Source organism: Myotis lucifugus, unplaced genomic scaffold (assembly GCF_000147115.1).
Source record: "Myotis lucifugus unplaced genomic scaffold, Myoluc2.0 scaffold_11, whole genome shotgun sequence".
In the NCBI taxonomy this organism is placed as follows: Eukaryota; Metazoa; Chordata; class Mammalia; order Chiroptera; family Vespertilionidae; genus Myotis; species Myotis lucifugus.
Window position 1 is genome coordinate 550787 of NW_005871059.1, and position 24328 is coordinate 575114.

The following is a 24328-nucleotide window of genomic DNA, read 5'->3' on the forward strand; positions in this document are numbered from 1 at the left end:
GACACAACTTTTCTCAATGCTCCATCCTCAATGCTCAATCCTGTAGAATTGTCTCCCATCTCAAGTGGACACCAAGACCAGTTGTAATTGGGAACAAACAAGTTGTACTTTTTAGTTAGAAATGAAAATTTGAGGCAAACAAGCCAATAAGTTGAGCATGTAATGCCTCAAGAGATATTTTATAGCTTTGATTAATGCCAAATGCTCTCATGGGTCAAAAATGGAATGTGGCTGTTAAACCTCACTAGCTAGGGCACCTCTGTTCATGTGGTGGTCCCAGCAGGAATACTGCACTAAGCCTGGAGCTCAGGGCAACTAGGAATAGCTTCTCTCTCTGTGTGGCTTCCTCAGAGGGAGATTCAGGGTCACTTGTCGAGACTCTATCACATGTCAGGCATGTCCACAAAATCTCACATAACCATCACAAGGCCGAGTGTAATAAGTGTAATAAATAACTATATACTTAGACCTAAGGAAATGACTCTGCTAAGCTGTACTTGTTCAAGGTCACTCACTGAGTTATGCTCAGAGCTGGGGTCTGAACACTCTAAGCCTTATGTTCTTTTGTTGAAAGAGTCTGCTGGTCCTTCATTGGGTCAGAGGTGGAATGCTGCCCAGTATCAGCCACTCTGGACCTAGACCAAAGTTTTCTTCATCTTGCAAGTTTCCCTTCTGTCTCTCAGGGGTTCTCTGGGAAATCTCCAAGTTAGTTTGAAGTCAAAAAAGACTTCATTTAGAATTTGATTTTTGGAGTTTTGTCAAAAATATCAAAAGGTTTGGACACTTGACTAAATAAATAAGGATCACAGATTATTATGAAACAGTATTTCATTATATATTTTACCAAAGTGACAATAAAATATTACAAAGACAAATACAGAAAGTTAACTCTTACTATTGAGAAGATTCAGTTTTCTTAAGTAATCAAAGACCTGGTTAAGATAATATAAAACACAGAAATTTGCTTTCAACAGATTACTCAAAAAAAACCTTTAGCAGATGAAAAAATTAAGTTTTGATTTTACATAAATACAGCATTGATATTAACTTAATTAAAAAATCCTTAACAATAATCAATTTTTAGCCACAAGGTAAAATTCTCTTTCTCTCTTCAGCTTTTTGTATACATTTAGTTTATCCTTTGTAATCAGAAATTCTAATTTAAACAAAATTATTCTCACTTAACAAAAATGCAGTTTCATTTCTCATACCTTTTTGTAGTAAAAAAATACATCCTACTTTCCTTGCAGTCTGAAACGCTAGGTGCTTGGCTCTGGGTGAAAGAGTCTGCTAACTCAACTGGCTCCAGGCACAATCCTTTAACCCAGTGACTTTCAATTGGTGTGCTGGAAGAATTTTTAAACATGCAACACTTGACTCTTTAGTCAGGGGCACTGACCTCTTTTTCCTTAGATTGTCAAATAAAAAATTGACAACAGCCAATACAACAAGTGTGAATGCCCTGTCTTGAACCATAAATATATAGGTCATATGATAGAGTTGCATCTTATTGTCACATCGAATCATAAGGTTGTGTGTGATTAGTTAATTGTTGGTACCAGAAATCCTGTAGAATTGTCTCCCATCTCAAACTGACCTGACCTGGAAAGGAAAGATGTTCAGATCTGGAGCTGAACTCAGAGAGCAGTGTGACAAACTGGAGGGACTCACCAATGTCCCAAGGATACTTGGAGAAAGACAGTGACCTCAAAATTGTGTTTGTGGCGCTGTGCCTGTTTCTCATTGTCCCAGAATGCCATCAGAAGTTCACTTGGTTCTGAAGCTGTCACCAGATGTGTTAAAAAATTCAACTGAGTAAATTTGAAGATCTAGTTGGCTTTATTAAGCGATTCATAAATCAGGCAGCATCCCATCTAGCACCTAGAAGGACACTCTGATGAGTTGTACAAAGGTTTCTATAGGCAGGAAGAGGGTGGGACTAAGAAGTTAGAAGAGTGGGTTATTTCAGGCAAGGACACCTTCCCTTGGGAGACAGCAGGGAGTCTTAACAGGCAGATTACCTCAGTAGTGTTCAGGAAATCCCAAACTGATTGGTTTAAAATTCCACTCCCAGGAGAGGCTGAAACTGCAATTAGGATATTAAGTTTTGGTTTGGTGATATGGCTTAGCAAAAGTGACTCCATTTTGGCCTGTTTCATCCTTTTTTTTTATTTTTTTTTTTTAAACAGGATGGTAAGACTACTTGCTCAGGGTTGCAAGGCTGGTACCAGGTGCAGCCTGGGCTTGAGCCTCAGTCTTAAGAGTATAGCTTGTAAATAAAATATGCAAATGCCTGAAAAAAGGTATTACTGTAATTTAGGAGTTGAAAGGGATTGTACAGGACATTTAAGTGCACTTTTTTTTAGGCTGGTAAAGGAACTAAGGCACAGAAAGTTTAAGTTGCTTGCCCGAACTCACAGTTATACAAGTGGCAAAACCAGGTGTAACATCCAAGAATTTCCATACATAATAAATGGAAGCTTATCATAGCCTAAAATGTATGTGTACATAGTAGAAACAGAATTATGTAATTGAGGAAAGAGATTGTTTTTTACTTTACATATGCCTAAGTCAACTCATAGGGTTCCTTTTCCAATCAAGAGATTGATTGCTTTACCATTTTGACAGTCCAGTTCTTCAAAGTTGCCAGTAGCAGTTAAACTGGCTTTATTGTCTTGGGATAGCTGTCCATCTCTGATGCCAGCAGTTTCTCATCCTAGAGGAGTCTTTGATGTTTGTTGTAGGTGGAGGCGAGTGTCAGAGACAAGGGTAGATGTCCATTTGAAGTTAGGCACCTGAGAAGGTCCCTTCTAATGAGGTTGAAGAGTTCCTTTTATTTGACATCCTTTCCAAAAAACAAAATCTAAAGTCTTTGTCTCCTGAGAGCTCACTGTCAAAGGAAGTGGTTACCTATTCATTTTCTTGGAGTGACTTTATTAAATCTTGGCAATAGTGGAAGATATCTCCTTTCAATAATGTCAGCCCTGTCAAGTTCCTTCTCCTAAACACAGCTTAAACACACTATGATGCATGAAGGAATGCAAAAACCAAAAAATGGGGTTGTTTAAGGAGCTTTGAAGAACCAAGTAAGTGGCTGTCTTGGGTTTCCCATAGCCCTATTTGTGTAATTTCCAACCATTGTTTACTCATGCAACACATCCTAGAAGTTTCTTTCATTGCTTATTTTACAATGCTTCCCATGCAATCTACACTAATAAAAGAGAAACATGCAAATTGACCATCCCTCCGCTATGCCCACCAGCCAATCAGAGCAATATGCAAATTAACCCAACAAAGATGGCAGATAATTTGCATACACAAGTGCAGAGTGAAGACTGAAGACAGTGTAGAAGGAAGCCAAGCTCTGCAGAAGGGAGCAAAGCGGCGGAGAAGGGAATGGAGCCGAGGCAGTGGACACGAGAGGGAGCGAGGCAGCAGAGATGGGAGGGAGCGAAGCTGTGGAGAAGGGAGGGAGTGAGGCGGCGGAGATGGGAGGAAGCGAGGCGGCGGAGAAGGGAGGGAGCCGAGGCAGTGGAGATGGGAGAGAATGAGGCAGCGGAGAAGGCAGGAAGCGAGGCGGTGGAGATGAGGCAGTGGAGACGAGAGGGAGCGAGGCGGTGGAGAAGGGAGGGAGCAAGGCAGCGGAGGCGGGAGGGAGCGAGGCGGGAAGGGAGCAAAGCTCCCTTCTCTGCTTCACTCTGGCCTCAGGAAGCCCTATTCTTGCAGGAATAGGTCCAGGGAAGCCCTATTCTTGCAGGAATCTTCCTGCAATGGGCCTCTAGTCTATATAATAAAAGCCTAAGCGACCTTTACGGTGGAATGACCAGAACGACCAGTTGCTATGATGCACACTGACCACCAGGGGGCAGACATTCAATGCAGGAGCTGCCCCCTGATGGTCAGTGCGCTCCCACAGGGGGAGCACTGTTCAGCCAGAAGCCAGGCTCACGGCTGGTGAACACAGTGGCGGTGGCAGGATCCTCTCCTGCTTCTGTGGCAGTGCTAAGGAGCAGCGAGCCGAGCGGTAAGGAGCAGTGAGCAGGCGGGCGGTAAAGAGCGAGGGGTCCTGGACTGCAAGAGGGTGCAGGCTGGGTGGAGGGGACCCCCCCCCCCCCGGTCCCGCACAGTGCACAAATTTCGTGCACCGGGCCTCTAGTATAACATAAAAACAAATCTTTTGAGGTGATCCTGGGGCCCTTCTGGAACACTACAAAGTTATTCCTACATATATTGAGATTTTAAACCTCAATTTGCATTGAAAACTAAGAAGTAAGCAATTAGCATTATTTAGCGTGACAAATTTATGAAAAAATTTTATAACCTCTAGAAACATATTTCATTGATGTCAGAGTCAATTATTAACATTATCTTATTTTTGTAAACCCAGGTAAAGTAGAAATAGTGTATTTGATTTCAGTAACTCAAAAGCCATGTCTGTCCTACTTAAACCAACAAACTTTAACTTTTATGTACTAAAGAGAACCTTCAATCATGTGTACTTGAAAAGCATTTGAGTTAGTTTCTATATTTCTGATCATTTTAGAATACCCAATCCTTACAACTGCTTGCCTTTAAGTTAATTTTAGTAATACCATCTGGAGGTAGAAAATTTTCTCACATTTACAGCATACATATATAGACACAGACAGACTTAAACAGAGACCTGTTGTCATGAGAAAAACTCACAGTTTATAAAAGAACAGTTGGATATAAGTTTTGTTTTTGAAGCATTCACAATTTATATCTGTCCTGGACAAGTCAAGTTTCAAATGACCTGTCCCCATTTAAAAGTAAGGGCATCCATTTTTAATACCTCAAAGAATTGGTTTGACACCTAAAAGACATCATAGGTTGTTGATCCATTTATGTAAATCCTCTTTTTGAAACTTTGAGAGACCAGTGAAAATATAGCTGGCTTTTTCTAATTGTGCACACAAAAGATTAACTTAGAAATATTAAAGGGGACTCATCTTGGCCATCTTACTATTAAATGGGAGGCGGACTGTCGGGGCTTGTCGGCCTGGGAAGCACCAGCTTCTCGGGGATTGGTTGCATTACCACCTGGATGCCTGGTACTGCCCATCTCTGCCACTTCGGATTTGGGGATCTGAAACAACTGTCATCACCCCACTGACTTTGGAAGCAAGTATCATTTCTCTTTCCGAGCTAGGGAGAGTTCAGTCTCTCATTTAACCAGCAAAGATTCTGTTCAGACTCCCGATAAGCAATCCAATTACAAGCAGCCACTCATCTTTTTCCATGTCCCTGGATTATTTCAACCCTGTCCACCCTGAGGGTTTTCTAAGAACAGCTCCAATCAAGTCAGGATCCTAAAGCAGGACCGGGATTCTGAGAGACCAGTGGCCCAAGTTCACCCAATGCTGGTGGGGCACAAAGGGCCTTGCTGGAGTCTAGCACCAGGTCCAGGTCTGCAGGTGGTCCTGTACGGGCTTCTTTGGAATCCTGCCTGCTGTGCCAAGTAAATGTCAACGTAAGAAATGTCCAAACCTTACATGTATACAGAGTGTGGCAGAGTAGGTTTACAGTTGTGAGTATGCAAAACAGTTTATTCTTGTGTTACTATTTATTAATTATTGTTTTCCATATGAACAACTGTAAAACTACTTTTGCCTCACCCTGTATTAAAATCTGCATGTTGAAAATTCATTCCTACAGAGTACCCAAGCATTGCTTTTCCTTCAGAGACTTTATTCACTGCTTATATCTTCTAATAATACACTACTGTCGCTCAGTTCTCCTGTGGATATTACATGAATGATTGGACATCTTTTCTCCTTCATTTTATTCCCACTTCTTTTAGATTTTTTCAATGGTGTCTATGCTTTTCTTGCTTTTCTAACCTTGCATTTATTTCCCTGCAGATCTCAACATCTGCTGCAATTTGACTACTCAGGTTAGTGCAAATTTGCCCATTTATCCGTTATATACCTTGGGCGGTATTCACCAGCATTCTCCTACTTTAGATGAATAAGGGTCTTCGCTGGCCACTTGTGACTCATTAATGGTGAAGTTAAATATCTACAGAACGCTCTCATTAACACAAGTTAGGTGTTTTTTTTTTCTTTTGAGTATTTTTAAAAATTGTAATATACTAGAATAGGAACTTGATAGGAGAACAGGACATAATACATAAGAAATCTAGAAAACTAATCATTTACCAATAATTAAACTAAAACAGAGCTGCTGCTTCGTAAGGCAGAAGAAGTTTGTCACACGTTCCAAATTATATTTAGTTAGTAAAAAATAAGTATTTGTAGATAATTCAATAGTTTTTTTTAGAAATGATGCATGATTTATTCAAGCATGAAAATTATCTCTAGGATGGAGGCCCCAAATCACCAAAGGATTTTAAAATTTGCTAGGGAGAAAGAAATTCACAAATATTTAAAAAGATCTAATTTTAACTTAAGTTGAAATGTAGCGGTCGCATATTTTTGTTAGACCCTCATATTGTATAGTGCAGGGGTCCTCAAACTTTTTAAACAGGGGGCCAGTTCACTGTTTTTTAGACCGTTGGAGGGCCGGACTATAGTTTTAAAAAAAACTATGAACAAATTCCTATGCACACTGCACATATCTTATTTTGAAGTAAAAAAACAAAACGGGAACAAATACAATATTTGTATTTGCATGTGGCCCGCGGGCCGTAGTTTGAGGACCCCTGGTATAGTGTGTTCAGTGAAAGTATGGGAAAGGCTGGTGAAAAGTGTGGATTTGTCTACAAAAGACATTGGGGAGTTTTATGTTGGAAGTGTCCTGACACCTCAGGAACTGATACAGAAGAAACAGGTAAGGTAGACTGAACATGTTGCAAGCGCAGGGACAGAGCCCCTTCAGTGCTCCATCCCCAGCGCCTAGCATGTGCCTGGCATGCAAAGATTTTTTGACCATTTTCAGGCTGAGCTATAGCTTGGTTGAACTGCTGAAATATGAGGTCTACTAATTTCCCTGCTGATAACTACTTTTCATTGTAATAACACCATATGTTCTTCAAGTTTGTCCTTTCTTTGATCTTCGATATATAACCCCTAAAAGCAGGAACAGTTTTATATCTGTCTTACAAGGAAAGGAGTTAACTGGTTTAGAGTATTTCTCTGGTCACATAGTTAGTGACAGGGTGTGGTTGAAAGCTTACATAATAGAAGTAAAAGTATGCTTATCTACTCTGATTTCAATGTAGAATAATTTAAAGATGTGGAAATGGGTGACAAGAGGTACATAGTCAGCCCTGCTGATATAAAATAATACCTCCTATGCTTTGTACCTTCTTCCAGCTGCCTCCAGAGAATGGCATGCATGAGGGTGATCACACTAGCAAGTAGTAGACTAACACAGGCCCATGCCCCTTTAGACCCATGGGATTAAAAATGCTGCCATATATTGATTATTGAATTTAAAAAGAATTATAATAGCTACAACATAAATCAAGCATCCCTGTCCCTACTTAACTCTCTTTGCTTATGTGATCACATGGTTTCCTTTTTATGTTCCTGACTTTTCATAATTCTCTGCCAGGCATCTCCTTGCTCCTGCTCTTCAGCTCTTAGGGCCACTCTGAATCCAGGGGTTGGGATGACTCAGATCTAGTGTCCCATCCTACCTCTTTCTTTTTAAGCTCTACAACCCTGTCACATGTCTAGAGCAGTGTGTCAGATCCAGTGCCTCCTATTTTATTTCTGAAATAAAATTCCTGGATCATAAACCTACCTATACACATAATTTTTTTTTAAAAAGTCAATGCCTACCTATAACATAAAGGAGAAGTAAAAGAAGTACTTTATGAATAAAATAATATATATTTTAGCCCGGCCGGTGTGGTTCAGTGGTTGAGTGTCCACCTATGCACCAGGAGGTCACCAGTTCAATTCCCGGCTAGGGGTACATGCCCGGGTTTCAGGCTCGATCCCCAGCAGGGGTGTGCAGGAGGCAGGCAATCTGTGTTGATGTTTACCTCTCAATGTTTCCATCTCTCTCCTCCTTTCCTCTCTCTCTAAAAAGCAATAAAAACATTTTTTAAATTTTATATATATATATTTATTAAGATAATGCTTGGGACACATGCTATAATGTGGATGGACGTTGAAGACATGATAAGTGAAATAAGCCAGACACAAAAGATCAAGTACTATATGATTCCACTTAGATGAGGTACCTAAAGTAGTCAAATTCATAGATATGGAAAGTAGAATGGGAGTTGCTAAGGGCTTTGGGAAAGGGGGAGATGAGTTATTGTTTGATAGTCCAGAGTTTTAGTTTGGGGAAATGAAAAAGTTCTATAAATCAATGATGGTGATGATTGACAGGAAGTTGAGTGTACTTCATTGCCACTGAACTATACACTTAAAAATGGTTCGAGTGTGCCCTGGCCAGGTAGCTCAGTGGTTAGCACATCAACCAATACATCAAGGTGGAGGGTTTGATCCCTAGTCAGGGTACATATAAGGATCAATGAATACATAAATAAGTGGAATAACAGTGTGGAACAACAAATCTCTCTCTCTCTCTCTCTCTCTCTCTCTCTCTCTAAATCGATGTCTCTCTCTCTCCCATCCTCCCTCCCTCTCTCTAAAATCAATTTTAAAAAATTAGGATTATTTGAACTGGAATCTAAATCCAAGTTTTTTTAAAATATGTTTTTATTGATTTCAGATAGAGTAAGTGAGAGGGAGAAACATTAATGATAGAGAGAATCATTAATTGGCTGCCTCCTGCACACCCTCTACTGGGGATCGAGCCCACAACCTGGGCATGTGTCCTGAATGGGAATCGAATCCTGACCTCCTGGTTCATGGGCCAACACTCAATCATTGAGCAACACCAGCTGGGCTCCAAATTGGTTTGGGTTGATAATTACTGTAGGACATTTTGTCAAATCTCAATCTGATCTAAATAATGCTATATCAAGGATGGATTGTTATGTTTTAATCTAAGGAGAATTGTGGGTTTTTTTTAAGGGAAAATAAGGTTTTAAAGATTGTTTACAGTTAGAAAATGTTTTTAAAATTAGACCACCATCAGCCATCTTTCTTCCTTCTGAACTCTTCTTTTTCAAGCCCTGTTGTTGTTAAATAATCTTCACTCTGGAAACTCTTCCCTCTTTTTTCTCTGTCCCAGTTTTTACATGTCTTAATGGTGCCATGTGTGATTACGGACACCATGGAAACCCAGCGTAATGAAATGGAAAGACTGGCTGTTTAAAACAAACAGAACCAACTACCCATGCCTTCTAGAGTTTCTGTTGGGCCAAAGGTCTGCTCTCCATTTGGTCAGCTGCTGAGGAGGCAGTCAATACCTGCACCACAAGTGTAGTCATGACAGAAAATCTTATTAATAATAGACACTGGGGTGCCTAAAAGTGATAGTCCTTAAAAGTGCTGGCAGGCAAAGACATTTTGTATTTTTACTTCAAGCATTTCTTAGAGCTGTTTATTCTCAAAGCACCGTTGATCAGATTTAATAAGCTAAAACGATACTTTACGGCTGACCTAATCGATACCTATCTAATGGCCATAAAGTCATATTTCAATATTATATGATGTAAAGGGCTTAATTTTATGTACCCAAATCTGTGGAGTTAGTTTTCTTCTACCTTTAATCACCTCACTGGGGTGCAGTGCTCATGTAAAACTCCTTTGTTTTAATTTACTCCCTTTTCTTAGCAAACACAGAGATAGAGAAAACACAGTTGTTTAAAAAAGAAAGAAGAAACAAACCAAACCCGCATTCCAATTAGAAGACTTGTTCATCTTACTTTGAAGTCAAAGGGTAGTGTCAAGTTTTGATTTGCAACAAATTCTGAGATTACCCATTAACCATCTAGCAGGCTGTCTACGCCCTTTCAAACGTACATCTAATTTTTAAAGGGGCCAGGCTCCTTTCTTTTGAGTTTACCTTTTAAAAAGTGTATTTAATATACCTGAAGCCTATCTAGTAATTTTATTAACCAGTGTCACCCCAACAAGTTCAATCAAAATGTATATTTAAGCAGAATGCTCTTTAGAGTTATGGAATGGCATTTTAAATGGTGAATGAATATAGTCTTAGAAATTAAACTGCAAGCAAAGGAGAGGCAACAAGCTGAGGTTGCTAATCTCTGGGGTGAAAAGCAAGAAGAGAGTGAAAGTGTTCTGAACTCAGTCTACCTGTTAAAAGTAGGAAACCGCAGACATCATTCTGCGTTCCCAAACCACTGAAAATACTGTCTAGCATTTTTCGCCATGTTTTTGGATGTACCATGTAAATGTAAAAGATGCAGGGCCCCTGCCCCAGCCCAAAGACTTCATTCTCCTAGAGACAGAGTGGGTGCACATGCCTACCTGTTGTCTGTCCCTCTTCTGAGTTTGACAAATATCTGAAGAGGAAGGACAAGAGGATCGGGGAATCAGAATCATCACAGAAAAGAGCCGATGACTGCATGCCTGGAATCTGTTTATCTTCCAAAGTGCATAGTAACTGCAACAACAAGGGATGAGACATATTGTTGACGTTTTCCCCTGCCATTCTGCAAAGGCGGTTGTAGTCTTTTAGTTCCGTACCCTGCAGTGCTCTACGGGGCCTCTTTTGGCCCCGCTTTCCTAGCGTCCCAAAAGTACTGCCTCTGTAAGCACTTGGTACTTCCGTCAGTCAGCTGTTACTTCAGGTCACCGTCAGGAATAAAGCTCTCTTTGCCCTGGCTGGTGTGCTCAGTGGTTAGAGTGTTGGCCCTCAGATTGAAAGGTCTCAGGTTTGATTCCCATCAAGGGCATGTACCTAGGTTGCAGGCTTCACCCCTGGCCTGGGTCAGGGTGAGTGTGGGAGGCAGTCAATCAAAGTGTCTCTCTCACATCAATGTTTCTCTCTCTTTCTCCCCCCTCTCCCTTCCTTCCACTCTCTCTAAAAATCAATGGGAAAATGTCCTCGAGTGAGGATTAGGGAGGGAGGGCGGGAGGGAGAGAGAGAGAGAAAAGAAAGAAAGCTATCTTTGTTTTAAGTCTCTTGCAGTTCTCCCCTTTTTTTGAACTATTAACCAAAGATATATACAGGCCTATCTTGCTTTATTATGATACTCGCTGCTTTTATAGTTGCTGTGTTTTTATTTTTTTTTTACAAATTGAAGGCAAAGAAGATTTCTACTCACTCACTTTATTGGGATGCTTGCTTTATTGTGGTGACCTGGAACTGAACCTACAATACCTCAGAGTATGCCTGTCCTTTAACTTGAATGCTCCAACGTTTTTATCATATTTGTAATGTAATAAATTACGTAAATATTATATACAAGACATTAAGCAAAAACCATCCATCCCCTTAAAAATGTGGAGGGAGCCTGGCTAGTGTGGCTCAGTAGTTGAGCATCGACCTATGAACCAGGAGGTCACGGTTCAATTTCCAGTCAGGGCACATGTCTGGGTTGCAGCTCGATCCCTAGTAAGGGGAGTACAGGAGGCAGCCAATCAATGATTCTTTCTCATCATTGATGTTTCTATCTCTCCCTCTCCCTCCTTCTCTCTGAAATCAATAAAAATAATTTTAAAAAGTTATAATAGATCCTTTGGGTGCTTCCTGAAGTGGGTTAATACAGTAGAGTCTAGATTCCAATTCCAAATAAAACCAATGAACACACTTAATTCCATCCCACCTGCTTTAGGTCAGGTGATTCTTTTTCTTTAGAATTGAGAAGGAATCCATCTCTTTCTACTTTAACATCTCACTTATGGGAAGTAATAAGGGCTCGGAGGAATAAGCCAGTTTGGGGCTCTTTATTGACAGCTGTCTTACCTTTGCAGCCACAAGTGGATTTCTTAGACCAACATTGTTCAATAGAAATATAATGCAAGCCACATATGGAATTTAAACATTTTTAGTAGCCATATTTTATTTTTTCCTATTTATTGACTTTATTGGTTGACACTGATTAACAAAATTATACAAGTTTCAAGCGCACAATTTTACAACACATCATCTGTACACTGTATTGTTTGTTCACCACCCCAAGTCTCCTTCCATCACCATTTATCACCCCTATTCCCTTCTTCACCTCCCCCACCCTTTCCCATATGTCAAAAAGTAAAAAACAAAATGAAAGTAGTTTCATATTTCATTTAATCAATATAGCCAAAATACTATTTCAACATGGAATCAATATTTTTAAATTATTGAGATATTTTGCGTGCCCCCCCCCACTAAGTTTTCTATATTTGCTGTGTGTTTTACACTTACAGTGCATCTCAGTTTGACTAGCCACATTCAAAGTACTCAATAGCTCAGGCCATATTGGACAACACAGTGTTAATTAACATGGAGAATATAAGGAGGCAGCTGCAGGTGAGGCTGCAGTAGCAAAGGAGGAAAGTTTTATCTGTCAAACCAAGAGTTTGAACTTTACCCTGAAGGTTATGGGCGCTGTAAACGGATCTGAGGCAGAGAACTTAACTTGATGGTTTCAGAGAATATAGGCTAGAGATTTAGGAGTGGGGTTCAAGCAAGAAGCATTGTTCGGAGGCTGTTGTAGTGGTCTAGGTGAGGAGTGGTAAGAACCTGAATTGAAACACTGTGGGGGCCCCTAGCTGGTTTGGCTCAGTGGATAGAGCGTCGGCGTGTGGACTGAAGGGTCCTGGGTTCAATTCTGGTCAAGGACACATACCCTGGTTGCGGGCTGGATCCCTAGTAGGGGGCATCCAGGAGGCAGCGGATCAATGATTCTTATCATTGATGTTTCTATTTCTCTATTCCTCTCAATAAAATAATAAGAAAGAAAGAGAGAAAGAAAGAGAGAGAGAGAGAGAGAGAGAGAGAGAGAGAGAGAGAAAGAAAGAAAGAAAGAAAGAAAGAAAGAAAGAAAGAAAGAAAGAAAGAAAGAAAGAAAGACAGACGACTGTGAGGAACGTGGGCCAAAGGAAGTATGTTTGGCAGAGATTTAGGAGGTCAAATCACTGTTGGATTTGAAGAGAGGGAGGAAGTAATCTACTGGTAGGATAGTTACCAGGTTCCTGCCTCGGGTAGTTGGGCCAACGGCAGTCGTGTTAACTGACATGGAGGGAGGACAGGCTGTAAGGGGAGATGAGTTCAGCATGGGGCATGGTGACCCTGAGGTACTTTTGTCACAGGCAGGTAGATATGTCCAGTTTGACAGGGAAGAGTTTACTCGAGTATATTTAGAGTTAGAAGCTATAAAGGCTGGGAAGGAACCCAGTACTTAAGGTGCCAGTGAAAACTTTAGGCAGTTAACAAGAAGGGGGTGTGAGGCTGAGGTAACCAAGGGCAGCTTTGTAGAAAAGGGGGGGATTAAGCAGACTCTTAAAGAATTGATAGAATTTAGAAAGTTAAAGAAGGCAGAAGCAGCAGCAGAAATGTAGTGAGGTAAGAATGTGTCAGACACTGAATATACCCATCCTGCTGGGCCAGATGGGTTAGGGCTGAGATCAAAGCTGGCCTAATGCAGTTTGCAGACGTTTTGTTTGGCTGGCATGGGTGGGGTTGGATCATGCAGTGTTCTAAATTTAGTAAGGTGCCAGCACTTCCACACAAAAGTCCAGATTTCTGCTTTTTAAAATAAAAGGGGGCTGGGCGGTAGCTTGGCAACACTGGTGGTCTTCTGTGGGAACGCTCCCCTCTCCAGCGGTCGGTTTTCTGCACTGGGCTTGAGTCCTGCAGGCATTTGGGTATTTACTCTACTTCTGAGTCCAGGGTTGGTAGGTAATCAAGGTACAAAGATGGATTGGTGACAGGTCAAGGAGGGCTTTTAATGCTAAACTAAGGAGTATACATGTAGGCATCAGGCAACTGGAGAATAAGGGATTGATGAGGTTAAACCATACTGAGGAGGATTATTCTGGACCAGTGAAAATACAGAAGTTAGGAGAACAGTTACCAGTTTTGAAAGGGAAAAGACAGATGTGATGGTGGTGGCATAACCACGTGGGCTAAAAACTGCGAACTGGACGTCTCTGCAGGAGATGTCACCCGGGAAGCCTGCCAGTGCCACATGGGAACCATCTGGGCCTCTGGACTGACTTATAGCGTGTGCGTTGGGAGATCTGCTTTGCAGGCTTCCAGAATTCAGGCCAGTGTTTGGTGTAGGGGCACCGCGAGGCTGGCTGTTTGAAACAGCTGTTTGTGTTTGCTATAACCTCTCAGTCGGAGCACAGTGTGCTTTTTCTCCTTGTTGTGAGCACAGATGGACGATCATGAAGACAATGGAAATGCTAAGAGAGGTGGGGCAAACTGTGAAGCTGTTAAACCCTGGCTGTGGGAGCAAAGCTCACGGTGGGTGCTGAGCTGCGTGTTGTCACCCAGTATAACACCTGCCTGGTCACCTGCCTTCTTCAACATTGTCCGGCTGCTGGCTTACAGTCATTGTTCTAAGTAGACTGTAAAGTAAAGGAAAGGCCCCTTTAAAATAATGAGGCTAAAATTAATATCCGATCATTATTAGCTGTGTGCCAGGCACTCTTCTAATTCTTCCTACAGATATTTAATAATTATAGCTGCCCCCTTGAAGTACTATTGCCATCTCCATTGACCAGCAAGGAAACGGAGGCCCTGGTGGGTAAGAACGTACCCAGGGCCACAGGCTGATAAGGAATGGAAGCAGGACTTGACCCCAAGCAGTCTCTCTGGAGGCTTTTCTGTTCAACACTGTTCAACGGCCTCCGTATCGTAAGGTCACAGAAATAGGCAAATTCACAGGGAGACAACCTTATGCTTCTATCCTGGAGGCCCCAGTACAACTTACCCCAGGGCTGTTCGTTTGGTTCGGGCCCTCCTCGCGGAGCTGGAACTCCAGCATGGGTCCCTCAACTGCCTTTCAGGGGAGGAGATAACGTGCTGGGTCCTTGGGTGACCTTGAGAGAGCAAGGTTGTGTGCTGTGTTCAAAAGGCTGTTCTCTTCCTTTAGCGAACGGATCGAGGTTAACTTATAAAGTGTGCGTGGGTAACCCTTTATTACAAATTTAAAAAGACCTCATAGAAATTCTCATCCCTTTCATGCACACTAAATCACGTTAGCTTTTCTTCATATGTTCTCACAGAGCACTTTTAATAAATATTTGATGTTGCCAGGGGCTGAGATTCCATAACATTGTAGGGACCCAAAGGTATTAGTGCAGTGCTTCAAGACCTGTCAACGTTTCCTCCCATAGTTAGTGTGGCTTCCTTCTCTTTGGTCTCCAGGTGAAACATGTGAACGAAAGGTTTAAAGAGGAAACCAACAAGGAGGTGGTTCTCATGTGCATTGGCATCACGTCGGGAGTGGGACGGCTGCTCTTCGGCCGGATTGCAGACTACGTGCCTGGCGTGAAGAAGGTTTACCTACAGGTACTCTCTTTAGTCCTGTCCCCCAGCAACACTATTCCATTGCCTGGTGTCTCCTTATGTGTATTTGTTTGCTCAAATTCTTCTGTAAAAATGAGGAATATTTTCTAGAACCTAACTTCTAGCCGTTTTTCAAGGGCAAACTCAGTTATGAGCGTTGGGTTTTCAGTATGAAAAATTGGCGATCAAACAGCAACCTTCTTTGTTTTGCCATAGAACTCCACCAAATCAAAATGTTTTTTGCCCATTACTTTTTCTAGGAATTGTGGTTTTGGCATAGTTTTTATAGTCATGTGCCTTTTGCAATATCTTGTGAAATTCAGGGGTGTGCATGTTTGTTTTTTGAGCTTCCTTATTGCAAATTGCCTTCTGGGTATTGTGGAGTACACACTAAACAAATGCTAATTCTAAGAGCATATGGACCTCATCTGACAAGTATTTAAGTGACTCCTCCATACCAGACACTGTGTTATATGCTACAGATGAAACATGGTCTGTACCCTCAATTAGTAGCTAATGGTATCATGGGAAGACAGATAAGTGTTATAGCACAGTGGAATATACGTATGCTAGATGGGTACCATAGCAACATAGGCGCCAAGCATCTGAATCACTTGTGGGGGTGTGAGCAGGCCTCCTAGGCTGGCAGAGTGTTAAGGGGTGAATAGTAGACAGATAAGGACCAGCAGAAGAAACCATATGTGCAAAGAGGTGAGGTGTGATGGAGTATATTATGTCTGGGAAACAATATTTGAAGCCTGATCATGATCAGTTGAATAAATGGAAATGTAGACAACTTTGCCCAAAAGCTTGGCTGTGGAAGGAAGGTAAAGGAGAGCCACAAATGGGCTCTGGGGTTGGGGATTGAGCATGTCTGCCCACTATACAGAGGAGAGGCAGTATTTGAGGAGGAGGGCCTTGGAGGAGAGGTGGAATTTGGGCACAGGAAAATGATTGGAAAAGGCATAAAGTAATTTACTATGTATGGATACAAAAGTTGGACAGTGAAGAAGGTTGATAGGAAAAAAACTGATTCATTTGGAATATGGTGTTGGAGGAGAGCTCTACTGATACCCTGGACCACTAGAAAGACAAATGGGTCCTAGAGCAAATTAAGCCTGAAACATAGCTAGAGGCAAACATGGCAAAACTGAAGCTGTCCTACTTTGGGCACATCATGAGAAGGCAGGGTTCTTTGGAAAAGACAGTAATGCTGGGGAAAACAGAAGGCAGCATAAAGAGGAAGACCAAATATGAGATGGGCTCACTCCATTAAAGAAGCCACAGGCAGGAGCTGAGCAGGGCTGTTGAGGACAGGACACTGTGGACATCACTCATTCATAGGGGTGCTAGGAGGCAGGGCTCACTCAGTGGTATGTAACACACACAAAAGAACTTCTGTTAATTGACGTGAAGTAATACCAACCACCACACATTGAGCACTTCCACGATGAAGTATCTCCTTTACTCTTCGCCCCTGCCCTTTGAGGAAGGTAATGTCATTTCCACGTAGAGAGGTGAACGCTGAGACAGAGAGGCCACCTCACTGTGGGTGTCTGTATAGGTCCAGGCGGACCGCCACAGGACGGAGTCTGCTCATACAGCTAGAAGGAAGTGTGGGACAGTGCTACTTTTTAAAAAAATATATATTTTCTTGATTTTTTTACAGAGTGGAAGGGAGAGGGATAGAGAGTTAGAAACTTCGATGAGAGAGAAACATCAATCAGCTGCCTCCTGCACACCCCCCACCAGGGATGTGCCAGCAACCAAGGTACATGCCCTCGACTGGAATCGAACCCGGGACCCTTCAGTCCGCAGGCCGACGCTCTATCCACTGAGCCAAACCAGTCAGGGCGACAGTGCTACTTTTAAACGTATTTATTGTACTCTGATCATTCCCCCTTTTATTATTACCTGATTGTGGATACCCTTGTCAGACATTTAGCAGAACATTGGGTCTTGTTCTCAAGTGTCATGGGAGCCCTCTAATGGACATTTGTTGCATGACAAACTTTCAGCTTTTTCTTTTTTAAAAAATATTTAAAAATTGATTTTAGAGAGGAGAGGAGAAAGAGAAGAGAGGGAGAGAGGAAGAAATATCAACCTATTATTCCATCCATTCACGAATTCATTGGTTGACCCCTGCATGTCCCTGTTATTAAATAACAATACTTTACTTTTATGTAATAACAATAAAGTATATATAATTTCAAAGGTACAATTAAAAATAAATTATTTTACCAACTTTTAGAGAGAGAGACACACACACACAGAGAAACATCTTGGTTGTTCCACTTATTTATGCATTCATTGGTTGATTCTTGTATGTGCCCTGACTGAGGAATGGAACCTGCAGTCTTGGCACACTCTAACTGACTGGGCTACCTGGCCAGGGCTCAGAATCAAATGTTTGATGAATGAATTTGAGCTGATATTAAAATAACTAGTAATTTATTTATTTTTAATTTATTATTTTTTAAAACATATTTTTATTGATTTCAGAGAGGAAGGAAGAGGTAGAGAGAGAAACATCAATGATGAGAGAGAATCATTGATTGGCTGCCTCCCTGCATGCCCCCTACTAGGGATGGAGCCCGTTGACTGGAATCGAACCGGGACCCTTCAGTCCATAGACGACACTCTAGCCACTGAGCCAAACTGGCCATGGCATAAAGAACTAGTATTTACTGAGCAGTGACCTGGTACAAGATCCTTAACCCTTGTAATATCTAGTTCAAAGGTGGCTTGTACAGATTCTGACTTCAAAGAGCTTACAGGCTGGGAGGGAAAAATAGTTACTTTCTTCTTGTCTCTTTATTACAGTAATTTTCAAGAATTTTTAAAACATGCAATACCTGCCCTGACCGGTGTGGCTCAGTTGGTGGAACATGATGCCATGCACAAGAGGTTGCCCGTTGGCTTCCCAGTCAGGGCACATGCCTGGGTTGCTGGCTCAGTCTCCAGTAGAGGGCGTGCAGGAGACAGCCAAATGATGTTTCTCTCTCACATTGATGTTTCTTTCTCTCTCTCTCTCTCTCTCTCTCTCTTTCAAGTCAATAAAACATATTTTTAAAAAATAATAATAATAAAAACATGTAATACCTGACTACTTAGGGCACTGACTTCCTTTCACTTAGACTGTCAAATAAAAAAAATGACAACACGCCCTAACCAGTTTGGCTCAGCGGATAGAGTGTCGGCCTGCGGACTCAGGGGTCCCAGGTTCGATTCCGGTCAAGGGCATGTACCTTGGTTGCGGGCACATCCCCGGTGGGGAGTGTGCAGAAGGCAGCTGATCGATGTTTCTCTCCCATCGATGTTTCTAACTCCCTCTCCCTCTCCCTTCCTCTCTGTAAAAATCAATAAAAATATATTTAATTAAAAAAAAAATGACAACAGCCCCTAGCCAGTTTGGATAGAGTGTTGGCCCATGGACTGAAGGGTTGAGGGTTTAATTCCAGTCAAGGGCACATCCTTAGTTGCAGGCTCAATTCCCAGTGCCAGTCAGGACATGTGTGGGAGGCAACCAATTGATGTGTCTCTCTCACAACGATGTTTCTCTCTGTCTCTCCCCATTCCTTTCACTCTCTCTAAAAAAATCTGGAAAAATATCCTCGGGTGAGGATTAACAACAACAAAAATGACAACAGCCAACACAACAATGGGCATTTGTGTGAATGAATCAAAATTATACCTATTTTTTGTCAAAAAAAATTTTTTTTGGTGTGCCACTGAATTTTAGTAATTAGTTTATGTGTGCCATGAGATGGAAAAGGTTAAAAATTACTGCCTTAATGGAAATACTGAGAAAGTGCTAGGGGAACTCAGGGAGTTGATTACGGAAGTTGATTATGTATATAAAATCAAGGTGAATGGGGCTGGGGGGGGGGGGCGCGACTAAGCAGTAACTTCTTAAAAGTTCTAAACATATTGCTCAGTAATTGCAAAATTCACTTTTCCTGACAGCAGAGTTGACATGTGGTGTCTGTCCTAGGTGCTCTCCTTCGTCTTCATTGGTCTGATGTCCATGATGATTCCCTTGTGCAGTGTCTTTGGGGCCCTCATCGCCGTCTGTCTCATCATGGGCCTCTTCGATGGATGCTTCATTTCCATTATGGCCCCCATTGCCTTTGAGTTAGTTGGTGCCCAGGACGTTTCCCAAGCAATTGGGTTTCTGCTCGGATTCATGTCTATACCCATGACTGTGGGGCCACCCATTGCAGGTAAATGTAATTATTCTCCAATAATTATATTAATTCATAGCATTTTTTACTACAGGTCCTAAGTCTCACTTGTATGTAAATGTATAATTTATTAGTTACTAGTCTTTTGGGTGTTTTTTTGTTTTGTTTTGTTTTTTTGTGCTACAAAAAGCCAAATACAAAATGCCACATATTGCATGATTCCATTTATATAAAACATCCAAAATAGGAAAATCCATGGAGGCAGAGAGTAGATGTGTGGTTGCCAGGGGCCAGAGGGAAGGGGATAAAGGAGTTTTGTTCTGGTGTGATTAAAACATTTCAGAACTAGATAGGGGTGGTGGTTGCATAACATTGTGAATGTACTAAATGCCATTAAAATGGTTAATTTTATGTTACGTGAATTTCACCTTTAGAAATCTTCTGAATGGTAGTATAAAGATTTCTTCTTTCAGTATTACTTGGGTGCGAATGTGAATTTTTATAAGAAGATTTGATAAAATTATGACAAAATTTGAATGTATGTACTATCTTCTGTTTCTGGCATGTGAAGGGCTCAGTTAAAGTTCAGTTCGATTCATTCTCATATCCAGAACCACATGTACCGAGCAACTTTGCCAGTTGGGAACCTAGTCATGAATCCAGCAAGCAGAGTCACCACCGTGCAGACCAAACAACATTTGGTCTAAAGATCACAGTCTCCTTAGAGGAGAACCCCGTCCTTGCTCACTCTCCACTAGTCACACTATTTGTATACCTTACAAGCTTCATTTCTTAGGGTTTCCAAGTCCACAGGGGATGACAGGTAGCTGTGGAATGGGGTTTGCTACTAGAAGTAACTGATAGCAGACGAGAATAAGGGAGGTAACAGGAAGCTCCCAAAGCAGGCAGAGCAACACAGCATCTGGCAGCAGAAAGCCCCCGGCCCCCCAGGAGGCTCTGGGGCCACAGTATCATAGCCAAACACAATAGTTAGTGCTCATAAGGATGAAAGGTTCAGTTATACATTAAATGTTCTGATTCAGGAGATAGGAAATCACGTATTTGGACATACTGTGTGCTCTAGGTTTCCATCCAGAATGAAAGTGCACCTTTTTAATGTGTTGGGACTCAACGGGACACATCCTTGGCAGAGTCAGATATTTAGTACTCTGTGTGTTCCCTACACATTTCAGATAACTGAGGTTGTGTAGTAAACATGTTAAAAGGTGAGCCCATCCGGTGTGGCTCAGTGGTTGAGCGCCAACCTATGAAAGAACCAAGAGGTCACACTATTCGATTCCTGGTCAGGGCACATGCCCAGGTTGTGGGCTTGATCCCCACTGGGGGTTGTGCAGGAGGCAGCCAATCAGTGATTCTCATCATTGATGTTTCTACCTCTCTCTCCCTCTCCCTTCCTCTCTGAATTTAATAAAAATATTTTTTTAAAAAGTTTAAAAACACTAAGATAACTAATTAAACATTGGATTGTGTTAGGTAAATTAGATACAAGGGGTATGCTAAATAACAGTTTCAGAAGCACAACCCAAGGATCTAAGAGTGCCACAGATTCTCACGTCTTCCTCTCATGTGGTGACAGACCTTAGTTATCTTTCCAAAATGTACTTAACAACCTTTTCCTTCCTAACTTACGTTTATCATTGTTCATGATTTTAAATTATAATTTTCAATAGCTTCATGTTATTTCATAAACAAATAGGCCCAAGAAAGGTTTGAAACGGTAGACATTTTGCAGTGTCTATGAGAAGTTTAAGCTTGGTGGTCTACCCACCTTTACACCATGTGTCAGAATGCCCCAAATGACCTCTGAAGGGTTTTGAAAAAAACCAAAGCTTAGTTGCAAATATTTTTTTCCATGTAATATTTTGGTATAAAAACCCAGAGGCCTGTAGTCTGTGACGAGATTAAAGATAGGAGCTCTTTTCCTTCTTCATATCAGAAATGGTTTATATTTCAGGCACACTTCCTAAACATGTTTAATCATCTGAGATGTTTGAACTAGTTCTGCTGAGATGCAGTCACTAGGGTGGAACTAGGCAGGCCACCACTGTGCCGGATCTGAGACCCCCGGGAGCCCCCCCCCCCCCCCCCCCCCCCCCCCCCGCCTTCCCGTTTCTCTTGGTGACAGTGTTTTCTCTTCCCAGGGTTCTTCGTGAGAAGCTGGGTTCCTATGACGTGGCATTCTACCTCGCTGGGGTCCCTCCCCTTATTGGAGGTGCTGTCCTTTGCTTTATCCCATGGATCCATAGTAAGAAGCAAAGAGAGATCAATAAAACCACTGCAGGAGAAAAGATGGAGAAAATGCTGGAGAACCAGAACTCTCTGCTGTCAAGTTCACCTGGAATCTTGAAGAAAGAATCTGACTCTGTTATTTAATGTCTTCTATACCTCCACCAGACTGGATTTGCTTTCAGAAGTTTAAGCAAGTTTTCCTTTTATATAAATTGCAAATTATTTTTTTAATCACATCCTAAGAATAGCACAATAATGGGAAATAGAACATTTATTCCTACAAGAACCATTTTCTGCCACCGAATAGCTGTCTAACATTAACATGAGTCTGAGGACAGAGACTCTGGTCCATGAAAACATCTCTGGGAGTTAAATCTTATGAGAATTTGATCCATCTCAGTAGAAAGCAACTTTGAAAACTGTGAATGCTATTTAGCTTCTACAAATATTTTAAAAAATACCTCAAGCTATACTGAAAAGGTTGTAATTTGGTTAGACTGGAAATATTGTTTGTTGCCTCACATGCTGTTTTTAGTTCTGGTATCTATCTAGATTTTAATTTCTTTTGCTATTTGGAGACTTTTTACAAAATTTAAGTCTGGCTTCTAGATAATGTGCGAGCTACCTAAAACTCAAGTGTGTGTGAAAGTTGCTTTCCCTGCGGTTAAGTAGGCCCTGACATGAAGGGGTTCTGACTTGCTCTAGTGTCAGAGATCTTTTTGGAGCAAATGCTAGCAATGTATTCAGAACCAGGATGTGAGATTCCTGGTCATAAGGGCAGAGCAGTTAAAAAATCAGGCATTTCTTCATTTCCATTTCTTCCCTTTGGCTTTGCAGTGTTTTACTGGAGTAGCCAGAAACGCTCCAAATTTCTGAATTTGTTTAAATTATAACAATAAAGAAAAATAGAATGAATGAAAGATACTCTGGCAGTTTTAACATAAAATATTCCTGGCTTCTGAATTTGTTAGCACTGGGACCCAATATTTAAACAAAGCCTTATTGAGCATGTTGTCAAGTTGCAGTTTCAGGCACAGTGGGGGAAAAGATCTTTGTGTTTGTAAAGGAAATATCTATTTCTGATAGACACAGTTGCTGAAATTGGTTTATGAAATTAATGGGTCGTGAAAGGTTAGAAGCATTTATAAAGAGAAACAACTCCTACATTTCCAAAACTTTCTGGCAGAAATTTGCATTTGTGTGTATTTCTCCTAGTGTGTTCCCCATTAACATTCTTAGTACTTTTTTCTATTTATACACAGACAATTGAAAGCAAGCTATTAGAGTTTAAGTATCTAAAATTAAAACCAAATCATGTCATGACCCATGCTCATCTACAAAAAACAGGAACACTTTCCTCATCCCTGAAGTTATACATTTTTGTTATTTAGGTGTTTAAAAATTAATAATATGCAAAGTATATTTAAATCCTAAATATAGATGTTTATTAGATCTTCCTCAAATGTAGCTTGATCACCTGGGAAGAATGTTGTCTTTTTTTTTTTTTTTTTTTTTGAGAGAGAGAGAGACATCAATTTGTTGTTTGACTTATTTATATACACTCATTAGTTAATTCTTGTGTGTGCCCTGACCGGGGGTTGAACCCACAACCTTGGTGTATAGGGATGGCACTCTAACCAACTGTGCTACCTGGCCAGGATGAGTGTTGTCCTTTTCTAAAGCACCTCTAGGACCCACCTGTTTCTAAGTTCTTTGTAAGGAAAGAAAGTTAGTCTATTATCTCCTTACTTTACTTTTCAGCTACTGTTGTTTCTGGAAGGCACAGCACTTCCATTCCTTGTCTCTAGCTGAGGATGGAGATGCCTGGATACCATATGGACTTAGAACTGATGGAGAGCAGGGAGGTGTGGCACTCAGAAGGTGGGAGGAAAGTGAGGCTGTTCATTAAACGGCGAGAAAACACAATAATTTTCCTTTCAGAATCAACTTTCTTATCTGCAGCCTTGAAAATTCAAAGTCTATAAACACTAAATGTAGAATCTGTTTTTAATAGGATTTTAAATAATTTTGATTGTGAGGACATTCAACAACTTACTGTGGCCATACACACAGTTGCAACTTACTCCTTCAAAATGTCCATATTTCATATTCAGGGACTTAGGTAATTTGTTTTTTGGAAGTTTCTGTTACAAAGAAAAGGAAAAACCCTACATTTGAACACACTGCCCTTTTATGTTCTTATTTTAAACTTTTAGAAAATGACTTAGAAATGATAATGTAATAAATTATCTGGTTTTTCATTTATTCATGCCCAATTATAAAAGCATAATTTCCTCATTATCAATGCTTTTGAGATCAGCAAAAACATAAAACTAAGACCAATCATCATGCCTGCCATTATAAATAATTTTTTACAGTTTTTATATGACTCCTGGTACGCCCCACCTGCAATTGTACAGAAAGAATAATTCTAAAATAGAATATTTACTCTGTAAAGACCTCCAAAGTGCTTTTCCTTTCAAAATTTGGCTGATTTTAGGGGAAATAAAATGTAATAATCTGAAACTCAAAGACTTGATCTTGCTTGATTAGTTCTAATAAAAGAGCAAAGTGACTTAACA

At 41.0% G+C, this 24328-nt stretch overlaps 1 protein-coding gene across 1 annotated transcript in view; it reads left to right on the plus strand.

Annotated features, from left to right (window-relative positions):
- The window catches only part of SLC16A10 (solute carrier family 16 member 10), a 69934-nt gene extending 45662 nt beyond the window's left edge, over positions 1-24272 (plus strand). The window contains exons 4-6 of the mRNA XM_023750091.1: positions 15172-15315; positions 19307-19535; positions 21659-24272. Of these exons, the coding sequence (XP_023605859.1) occupies positions 15172-15315; positions 19307-19535; positions 21659-21864 (579 nt within the window). The 3' untranslated portion in view covers positions 21865-24272. The remainder of the gene's footprint in view (positions 1-15171; positions 15316-19306; positions 19536-21658) is intronic.
- Positions 24273-24328: the final 56 nt, after the last annotated feature.